General features: G+C 30.2%; 2 protein-coding genes across 3 annotated transcripts in view; both read right to left on the minus strand.

Annotated features, from left to right (window-relative positions):
- Positions 1 to 1,260, minus strand: part of LOC109326917 — a 2,956-nt gene extending 1,696 nt beyond the window's left edge. The window contains exon 1 of the mRNA XM_019559824.1: positions 859 to 1,260. Within this exon, the coding sequence (XP_019415369.1) occupies positions 859 to 1,215 (357 nt within the window). The 5' untranslated portion in view covers positions 1,216 to 1,260. The remainder of the gene's footprint in view (positions 1 to 858) is intronic.
- On the minus strand, positions 8,586 to 11,135 carry LOC109326918 (bidirectional sugar transporter SWEET3-like). Of its 2 annotated transcripts, XM_019559825.1 has the most exons (6): positions 10,857 to 11,130; positions 10,727 to 10,763; positions 10,417 to 10,639; positions 9,654 to 9,815; positions 9,282 to 9,401; positions 8,590 to 9,031 (listed from the first exon to the last, which is right to left on the minus strand). In XM_019559825.1, the coding sequence occupies exons 1-6, from the start codon at positions 10,891 to 10,893 to the stop codon at positions 8,855 to 8,857; spliced, it is 756 nt and encodes a 251-aa protein (XP_019415370.1). In that variant the 5' UTR covers positions 10,894 to 11,130; the 3' UTR covers positions 8,590 to 8,854. The 2 variants fall into 2 exon arrangements, with proteins under 2 accessions (XP_019415371.1, XP_019415370.1); XM_019559826.1 differs by lacking the exon at positions 9,282 to 9,401 and having other exon boundaries at positions 8,586 to 9,031; positions 10,857 to 11,135.

The raw sequence follows: 11,363 nt of genomic DNA on the forward strand, positions 1-11,363 counted from the left end.
CGAAATAACCCGACCCTCCCGGGTTATGCGAACGAAATAACCCGACCCTCCCGGGTTATGTGGTCTAGGGTTGCTCTCAAAAATCGAACATTATTACTTTTTTGGCCTATTTGGGATTTGGGGCCTTATACCAAGGCATTTTTGAATATGAAGTATTATTTAGCAATCAGCAATCTCCTACAATTTCAGTTCTACCCCTACATTGCTTTTATATAATATACTAGTACACTATATCATTAAACATTGTAAAATTGATGTACAAAACTTAATGTGTATATATCATGCCATCCTCTAAAATGTGCTTCTGTTATATCCGTCCATGCTTGTATGCTAAGTAAACAGGTAATATAATGTTTGTTCATAGACCCTTGACTATGACTCTAGGAAGTGACCTACTTAGTTTTCAAATGAAAACTTTTGAAATCTTTTTTTAAAGTAAAAAAGTTTATTGAACAGATAAAGAAATCTTGAGAACGATCCTCTCAAGTAGGGAAATAGCAAAACCCCATGATATATACACATTAATGATGTCAGCAAAATGGCAGGTTTGTATAGATGTGATATCTCATTCTCTGATAAAATAAAAGAAAACTTTCAAAAAAATAAGTAGTAAGATTCTGATTGGTTTGGGACACAGTTCGTGATATATGATCTCTATCCCCTTTGTAGTGCCACTAGTAACTTGAAAGCCAGCAATAGAAATTTACACTTCAGATAATTAAGGTTGTTTATTTTGAAATACAAACTCACTTTTACAAATTCTATCATGATAATTAACTGTAAATCTCCATGCACAAATAAACTACTACAAAGTTATATTATATATTACAAGCATAAGCAAAGTGTTTAGTAAAATACCTGAATTAAAAGGAACAAAATTCCTAGAAAACTAAGAAGAGTTCCGAGCACTTGAACCACAGGAACAGCAAACTCAACAAAAAACAACTGAAGGTCGAATGACATCAAGGGTAACCGGAAATCAATGCCAGCAAGATGTGCAACAAGGTCATGTAGATTAACAAGGATCATGATGGCAAAAGAAATAAGAAAAAGCACAAGACCAGATCTTGCTTCAGATGAAAGTTGTGAAGCAAAAGCACAACAAAGAACAATAGTGGCAAAGAGATATAACCCAGCATTCATGTACTCACACCGGTTCTTACTGAGGCTTGGTCCATAGGTTCGAAACTCTCTTGCTGATGCTAGTTTCACCATTATGGGTGTCTCAAAATGAATCTTGTACTGTGTGGTTTTATGAAGTGTGTGGGTGTCGGTTTTTTGTGTAAGAGATTGAGAGAAAAAGAGAAGGGTTGTTATGATTGATGAGTGTGGGTTTGGGGTACGTGGCTACGTGCATGGTTATGTTAATGAGTGTTGAGATTGCAATGTGACGCGTGGCTTTGTTGAGAATATAATGCCGAGGTTGGTGGAGAATGGAGAGCCTTGTCAACTTCATATAATAATATTTCTTTCATTCTATTCTCTCAAATAGTTATTAGTTCTAAATTTGTTATTCATGAAATTTTAATCATGTATGTAAAATGTATTCTCATATTTTTGGATAAAGTAGTAGTGAAACTGTGCTTGATTCGACTAATCTGACTTTGATTATTTAAATAATCAGATATTTATGTATAATAATAAATTTTATGTTTGGAATAAAAAATTATGCAATATAATTGTATAATGAATTTATTAGATTTTTTAATATGAATTGAGACAATTATTTATGATAATGACTCATTAGTGTAATGAATGACTCAGTAGCTTGATCGAGTTAATGGATGATCTGATTTTTATAGCAATGAGAGACATCATGAAGTGGTGAGTAATAATTGATAACATGTTTGACATAACATTAAAATTTAGGATATAAGTTGATAAGTTTATTAGTCTATATTAGAATACATGCATTGCCCATCTTTAAATGATTTTTATTTCTAATTTTACAGAAAAAATACAGAGTGTCCATTGGCCTGTCATGGGGCGTTTGGATTGTCTATGGAAGATATATGAGCATATCTTATAAGATATTATTTTTAATACCATTACCTAAGGATCATAGATAATTATGTGAAATTTGGTAATTAGTTACGTGATAATGATGATATAAAATTATAAACCACGTATGAGTTTCGAATCGTATTGGGTTAGGCTTCGAACCAATGCAAATGGGCTAGCTTGTAAATGGTTGAGCAGGTGCTGCGTGGAAAAAGGAGCATGAATGAGTCATGGTGATTTTCTCATAAATACTAATATGTGTTTGAATTAATCATATAGAATCTGTAGGTTTAAATATTTTTGTAAAATAAATTGTGTCGGGTCTCATAAAAAATTGACTAAGAAAATATTTATTATATCTTAGAGTCTCTGAAAAGTAGAGGTGAACATGAGTCAAGTTGAAAGCTTATCTCTTGTTCGATCTAAAAGTTAGTTGGAACATTTTTTTGAGTTGAGATATGGCCATAGTCTTGAAGCTGATTCAACCTAAAATGCTGATTGCGTCAGCATTTCAACTTGATCGTGAGACCCAATTAAATAAAATGTATACTCATTTTAGATATGTAATTTGATATATAAGATGTATATATTGTTAATCATGTATATATAATTAAAAAAAATAAGAGAATCAATGATATTTTTAACATAAGAAATATTGTACTTTATACACAATTGAACAGTGAGCGTTTATAGAACCAGTTAATGTTATGTTTGTCTTATATCTGATCCTAAACATTGATGAGGTCTAATTTTTAAATATAAACCCAATTTTAAATGTAATGAGACTCGACATTATTCGGGTCTGGTCGTGATTAAGTCAAAGTACACTGAGTGAACAAGCATAGTGAGGTACTATTTGCCCTTAACGTAAGCTTGAAAATCAGATTCGGAATTATTTCAAATTAGTTCTCTCAATTGGGGCCATGTGAAGGATAAAAAACCTGTGATCTGGATGTTGATGAAAAATATCTTGGAGAAGAACAAGAGGCAAGTTCTGACTGGACAACAACTCTATGCATGCAATCAAAGAATTGGTGTTTGTTATACTAGACACTAAAACATTTTATGTCCTTTGAAGTTTTAGATGTATTTTTGGAAAATGTGTATTATTATAAAAGAAAGATAAAAGTAAATAAGAGATATAAATCGCTATACATGATATTAAATATGATATTCAAGCTTAAAAAGTGTGATATTCTTAACTACAAATAACAAACTCAACTTAAAATAATCGCTGTAGTTCCTAAATTAAAATAACCTATAATATTGTATTAGAATAATTAGATTTAACCATATTCAAAAGTTAACGGTAATTTATGTATTATTTTTAAATAAGTTATTATCTTACATAAATTCATGTATCTATATAATATTGTATATTTATTTCGTACAAGGTTCTAAATTTTAGTTTGCTATCACAACAAAAATAGCAATGTTAAAGTTTTGCTAGTTTTCAATATTGTATCATAATCATAATTATGATTGTACTGGCCACATTTTCTTGCCATATTTCCAAATTTTAGTAAACACTATAGTTTTAAATTGTGATCATGATAAATGATACATTGCTTGTACTGTAATTGTGCCAAAATGCCGCCACAATTACACTGATAATGTTATTTTAATATTTCTAAAATGTTGCAAAATCTAATTTGAAATATATGTAAGCAGGTGAAAACTGAACCGTACTATGTAGTCTGATCGGTTTGACCACTCACCGAACTTAAAAACGGCTCTGGTTAACAATTTTAACCGAATGAGAATTGAACTGCTTTGAACCGGGAATATTCCGGTTCGACCGTGTTATATCCGGTTAAACCGGAATAACCCGGGAAGTAAACCCGACGGTTTACTCAAAATTTAAAAAAATTGAACTCTATTCTAATATTTTGTTTTACTCTGGTCCCAAAAAATATTAAAAGATAGTATTTCAATATAATTATACATAATTATTAGTTATATAAAATTTTACATTTATATATAATTATATATTTGTTTATAAAAATTATTAGTTATATATTAAATCACCCAATTAGAACCTCTTCTGGTTTGACATCCAGCTCGAGTTCCCAACAACATTCCATAATACAATCACAATTTAAAACCTTTGATTAGATTTATATCCTTCAAGCTTTCTAAATAATAGATGTAAATTTGTACATGTACCATTGTGTGTATAGCTACTCCATCTATTCCATATTTTTTATGTTTTATCTTTTTTTTATATTTATGTTTATTCAATTTTTTTGATATGTTAGAAATCTAATGAATATGCATATCTTACTTTCCCTTTCTTTCCATCTCCAGAAAGTAACGGGAAACTTGATTGATTTTTTTCTTTTCCAATTTGTTAATATAAAAATAAGGAAAAATCTGAAAACCTAATATTAAAACTAACAAGATGTTAGTTTAGTAGTGTAAGTGTGTAAGGCTTTATTGGGTTCCAAAGTTTAATGTATAATTTTGTAGAGTGAAAATTGTTAGAATGGACACTTATGAATTCCTAAAAAAATAATTATTTACCAAAAAAATAAAAAATACTAGTACAAAAAAAAACATAACATTATAATCTTGTTACAGGAGAGAATCTGAACAACTGCGTTAAAATTTAAAAGGCAGAGAATCCCATGCGTAGTGGGCATATATAAATGTTGGCAGGTTTTGGTGTCCATTGGAAGTGCTGCGTTTGTTCAGAGAATCAGCTAGAAAAGACATTTGTTTGCATGACCAATAATGCACATATAACTTTTCCATGCCCTAAATCTAATGGCGCCACGTAGAGAAAAGCATTGCAAAGTTATCATTTCTGATGAGAACTTTCCATATATACTTTTTCTGAACTGATTAAAGAAACTAAAAACTGGGGTCTTGGGGAATTGTTCATTGGAAAGAAGAGTGGTGACTTGGTAGGATTATTCAGTGGGATACATATGGAAACTGATTTTGTTACCTTTAGAATGAACTGTACCCTCGATTATGAGTCTGACTATTTTCTTAAAGAGAAATAAGTATTATGTAAAACAAGATAAAAAGTAAAATAAAATAACAATTATATTATTTTATTTATATTTGTAATGACATTTTTATCCATCTCTTGAATGATGAAGATAATATATATATATATATATATATATAGTAAGTTGGGGGAAAATGTATTGGAGATGAGCCAATTAAAAATGGCTTTCTTTCTTGTTATGTGTCCTATTAAGAAGTGTTGATCTCCACTTCAATTTCCAAATAACACGTGTTAGTACGTTCTTGTAACTTGAGAGTAGCATTGTACTGGGTTATGCATGTGATGGCTCCTATGCCAGATTTTTTTTTCATTCTTTTTATTTGCAAACTTACAATGACCATGAAATTATTTGTTAACATTAACCTTATAGGGGGTAGTAGAAGATTGTGATGAAGATTAGAGAATTAGAAATATATTTTTGTAAGGCCGTGGATTTTATATTTCCTATTCTGTTAACTTAATTATTTGCTTAACATTCTCAAATTATGTTTATGATGTCTCTTTGATTGACACTTTGTCTCTATCATGTTTTAATATACATCCTTTGAAGTGTACCACGTTGTTGCAGCTTTTGTTATGTGTAGAGAATGACTCAACACTACCCGTCATTTGGTTTGGCTCGACCATGATTGTGTCTAAATAGTGTTGGGTCTTATCGAGTCTAGGATAAAATTTAATTCAAAAATTAGACTCAGATGATATTTATGACTGAGTATAGACAATCATTGTTTGACCTAACTCGTCTCATTGTCACTCACTTACCATATTTGTATATATTTCTCTTCAATTGTGTATAGAGTAATGTCATCTTTTGTTGAAAGTATAATTGATTATCTAGTTTTTCATTATATATATATGATTAACAATATATATGCATATGTCAAATTACATATCCATAAAATATTGAGAACACTCTACCTAAAATAAGTATGTGTAATATTTAATAAAGTCTAGGGTGAGGTTCGGGTTCGAATGTTGTCTCATTCAATATCTGAGGTTAGATTAGCTTCAGTTTTAGGGCCAACCCCAATTCAAATAACAACTCTACCAATATTTAGGGTCGGGTAAAAGATAAAACTTACCTTAACCATTGCCCCAAGCTCTCCCCTGATTCTTTCCATGTGACATTGATGAGATTATTAGGATTTAGAATTTATCGAATAAGAAGCAAGAGAAAAACAATTGAGAGGACTTCAAAAGTGGAGGAAGGGTGAAGCCATTTCATCTTTTACATTAACTATTTATCCCATAAGGTTAAGGGTAAAGTAACTAATTTTATATAAAGATGTTGAGCAGCACTCTCTAACTTGTTCAAGTAGTCCTCTATGTACCTTAAATTTATTAAACTACATTATAATTCTTATTTTGGTATATTATAATCTTAATTCACTATTTTTTATAGTGAAAGTTTCTTGTTCGGATTTAGTGAGTTTAAAAATAATTACTTTAATAAATTCAAGCCATGAGGCCAAAATTAGCCAACTTAGATTATAATTAGAATAAAAGTACAATCTGTAATTTAAGTCATTAAATTTTCACTCTGAATAGTCAGTGACCAAAATTGTTATTTTAAAATTCATGGAACCCAAATTGAGTTTAGACACTCAATATTTTACTTTAAATTCAGAAGAGTTTTCTTCCATGTGAAAAATTGACATAGATCACTTATCCTAAATATTATTTCATTTTATATTCGAGAGAAAAATGGCTTGAAAAGAAAAAAAAATGGATGTACAAGTCAGATGATAAACTTTAGTATTGAACTGGTAGATACCTTTGAAGAAAGTCGTCTTCACATCCATCTGGTTGGTGAAGCTTTAAAAATGAGCCACCAAAGCTTATATTATCCTGAGTGAGTCCTTCTTAGAAAGCGGAAAGAAAGTCTCAGTGTAGTCGATGTCCTCTTTTCTTTCAGAGTGAACCCCTTAGTGATAAGCCTAGCCTTGTCTATTTCAATCTCCTAATGTAGCCATAAAAAAATGTACAATTGTATGTGTATAGAACTTATTTTTCGGGACAAGAGGCTCGTACTTATCGTACAACTTTGAGGACTGTGGGCTCAAGCAAATAAGTCGAAGGAAGAAAAGTGAATTAATCAAAATTTTACCTTTTATTTTTAAATTTTTTATTTTATTCGTATGATAATATATTATTGATTCAAGATAGATAATGAGATATCATTATGAATGATTCATCCCTCTCCATCAAAAGCATGATAGGAAAGAAGTGAAGAATATCTTCCAAAGAAGTGGAGAAGCGTTTGAAAGTAGAAAAGCATGATGATGGTTTAGCTTTCGTACTTTTCTGCCAGTGAATTCAGAGAATCTAAACTTCCTTCATAATTCCCGCTTGTTTTTCAATGAGGAGAAGAACAAAGCAACAAAAAAAAGATCAAGGTGCGTGATTTATAACGTTGCTTGTTTTCGCTATCCTGCAGAGTAGTTGTTTTGAAATTTGTTGGTGACCTTTGAGTAAAATTTTTAAGAATTTGTGTGTGGAGACATATCCACATGAAAATGAAAACAGTTAGTAAAATATTTATAACACATGATGCCTTTAAATATGACATATTTTATACGTTTTTATACAAGTTTTTTTTCCGTATTTGAATTTATTACTAGGGTTATTAGTACACCCAATTTTTAACTATTTATTTTACATTAAAACAAATTATTTCTACCTTTTATTTATTTATTATATTTTATCTATACACATCTCAAAAAATATTCAAACTAAATAACTACTGAAGATTGTCACTAATTAATTGTTAAAATAACATTTTTGATTGATTATTTTAGTCTTCTTTACTCTACCTTCCGAATGTAAATTCCTCTGTAGCGATGGCGACTCTTTTCACTCATTTCTTTTCCTATATTGCTCCATCCTTGTTTTATTATTACATTTGTATAAATAAAAACCAAATCATGTTTGCTAAATTTTACCACATTTCAGGAAATTATACTTTGGAACCAGTTTTAACTAAAAACTTAAGTGTTCATACAAGTTATTAGATTTTTTGTTCTCCTAATACAGCATACTGTTATCTAGTAGACATCAACATGGAGCAATTAACAAAGGAGACATTAATCTCGTGGTGTAAGATCCCATTAGATCCTCATAATGATTAAAATGTCAATGATTTGATTTTTAGGAGCGACATTTATTAAGAAGAGTAATCACACCTCAAAACATATTAGTTTTTTACCTATAGGTGTGAGATAATATTTTTAATAGTACTAGAAAAAGATAGAGGCATTAAATATCACTTTGGTGTATAATACAAAAATCTAACATTAAATACCCTAACATAAAAAAAATCACTTTTTTATTTATAAATAAGCAAATCTAAATATGACTCTTACTTTTCAATTATAATGCGAGTACGTTGTTGTGCGTATATATTAGGAATTGGGAATTTATAACATTTAAAATCTGATTTCATATATATTAGTGTTAGAACCGGGGTCCTAATTTGTCCGTATTTATTATAATTTCTCAATATAATATTCCGCTATAAAAATAGGCCATGCATGTTAAAATTGAGCCTCAAATGACACAAACTTAAAAATACGGACCGACAACATTACAATATTTAATTTCACGTTAAAATTGTATATTTGACTTACATATGTTTCATTTTTTCGTATTGGTGCATCATAGACATTAAATAAGTAAAGCGAACCACTTATCAATAAAAGAAAGCATGTATTTTTTTCCATAAAGCGACAAAATTAAAAAAAGAGATAAACATTAAAAGCCATAATCTAAGTAGAACTTTATAAAATCTTCAACCTTTCCCTCCCTTTTTCCATGGACATTATTCACCAGTTGCCATTCTTATGAATTGTCACATTCTTTTCCACATCCTCCATTTCCAAGTTCACATAACTCCACCTTCTCTAAGTTACCCTTTTCCAAATCCTCTTTGTTTGATTCTTGCACACTCCTTTTCCGGTATTTGCAATGAAGGGCAAGCTGAAGAATGCTCAATGGAATTCCAATTACACTTGGTCCCTGTGATAATAATTAAAGAAGGACAATATTAATTAAATATTTATGTTTTTTTCTCATATTTATGAAATTATGATGTATAGGCTGATATATGGATTTGATATGTATACATTGAGTATAGTATTTTTTATACTGTCAATATATCATTTACCACTCATATATTAATATTATTAATTATTAAATATAAATGAATAATGTATAATATATTAATTAATAAATAAGGATGCATAAATATTGAAGTAGATATACATACCCCAACAAATACATCATGAATGAGTACTCCATAAGTCAACCAAAGACTACAAGCTAAAAATGTGCACAAAGACAAGGGTAGTGGCATGAACTCCACACTCTTGGTTTGTATAACTTTCTTCTGAAATAATCAAAACAAAAACCATATGTTATGAAAAATCAAAAACCATAAAAATAAAATAGTAGTGATGTAACATAGCCTTTAATTGAATTTATCATTTACAAAAATAATAATTAAGGCACTTCTATTTTAATTACTTTGAAGTTACATGATTGAACTTCTCTCTCTTTTCTCTCTACTTCCACATAATCTAAACAATTATATATGTGACTAAGGCTAAAAAATGTATTTGAAGAGAAAGAGATGACCCACCATTGCAACAAGAGGAGATCCATACATTGCTACTGAAACACATAAGCCAACGCTACCCACAAGTAGCTTTCTGTGTTCATTATCATGAAAAGCAAAAGCTGAGACTGTAACAGTAATGCAAAATACTAGCAGAATTGGTATTGCGATCATTGCTACCTTTGCCTGCAAAAATATGTACACACCTAAGAAATCATCTATATTTTTTTTCCACCTATAACATATGTAATTAATACAGTAAATGTTTGTTATGCAATAACAAGGTCTGTTGTCCCAAACCATGTTCCAGATTAATGATATTAAAGCAAAAACAGAAAAAAATAATGTTAATTTTTTAATTGATATGACATATTTTCATAGGTCTGTGACATGGTTTAGGACAATAGATCTTTGGTCATATATTATGATACAGGAAAAAAATATACAGAAGAAACCCAAAAAAGAAACTATTTTTGGAGTATGATAACAAAAAAAAACTTAAATGAGGAAGAAATTGCTAATTGGAGTTTAAAATACATGAATTCTAAAAACAAGAGTTCCATGCATGCAAGTAGTCCTTCTTAGCCAAGGCAAATATAAGACAACAAAATAGTAACTACAAGTTATTTTTATGGATCAAAGTTAAGATAATGAAAACTTTGATGCATAATTTTCATTCAAAAAGGATGTATCAATTGCTAATATTTAAAGCATGAAGAGATGAACATAGGATGTATCAATTGCTAGGCTAAGGTTTTAAGGAAGGAGGGTAGAGCATGTAAGATACCTTTCCTTTGGATGAAGCATAGCAGAAATAAATGAGAACATAGGATAACTCAAGAACAATTCCAACCCCATTAACTGTGACAAGAGGAAAATTCTCCCACTTGTTACTTACAACAGGTAAACCATACCAAGTGAAAATGAGACAGTTAAGAAGCCCAATGATGTAAGGAATGCATGAAAACTCTTCTGTGCTTTTCTTCCTTATCACCCTTCTAAATGTGGTTCTACACAATAACAAGCATAGAAAACATTTAGCACTTCATAATCTCTAAAAAAGTGAAGCTGAGAGTACCAAGTAAAAGGGTACTTACATTGGTGCAGCATAAAGAGACACTGAAGCAATATTGCCTGCAAGAAATTAGAACATAAATGAGTCATTTTTTGATGAAGAAGACTCCATTATAATAATGCAAAGGAACTAAGGAATGAAGAAAGAAATACCCATTACAGCAACACCTAAACGAATGGTCTCTACCATATTTAGTTGCTATATATGCTGTATGATTTAGAAGAGATGAAGAAGATTTTGTGCTGCAAAAAAGAGCTTTGAGGATTCTCTATTTATAACCCACATGAAAAATCTTGTTGAGATAAAATTGCGGGGTGCAACAGCACTTTTTACAGATTATTTGCAAAGAAAGTAGCAGGAACTTCTTCTACTCGCTGTAATTGAATGTTCCTTGTGACCTCAGAAACATGTTATCTCATGCCATGAGAACATGTTTCATAGGCCTTTGTTGCCTTTAATCTTTTGAACTTTACCCAAAAATATATTGTGATTTTAAAAAAAGAAGAAAGGTTTTGACCCTAACAAATAAGTATAAGGGCAATGGAGGAGATGACTTTAGAAAGTCACCCCTTTATTTTGGAGTTGGACTAAAAAGATAAAAGTTTTAGAGGGTTTCTCAAACCTTTTAAAATTTTTCACGTGTCTGTTTCTATAGTTCC

The sequence above is a fragment of the Lupinus angustifolius genome, chromosome LG14 (genome assembly GCF_001865875.1).
Source record: "Lupinus angustifolius cultivar Tanjil chromosome LG14, LupAngTanjil_v1.0, whole genome shotgun sequence".
NCBI classification, from domain to species: Eukaryota; Viridiplantae; Streptophyta; class Magnoliopsida; order Fabales; family Fabaceae; genus Lupinus; species Lupinus angustifolius.

Excerpts from the sequence above, each read along its gene's own strand:
- LOC109326918 (XM_019559825.1), bottom strand. The coding sequence starts at position 10,893 with ATGGTAGAGACCATTCGTTTAGGTGTTGCTGTAATGG. Across the intron at positions 10,764-10,856 it reads TTTAGGTGTTGCTGTAATGG|GCAATATTGCTTCAGTGTCT; the intron begins GTATTTCTTTCT and ends AATTTCTTGCAG. Across the intron at positions 10,640-10,726 it reads TCTCTTTATGCTGCACCAAT|AACCACATTTAGAAGGGTGA; the intron begins GTAAGTACCCTT and ends GTTATTGTGTAG.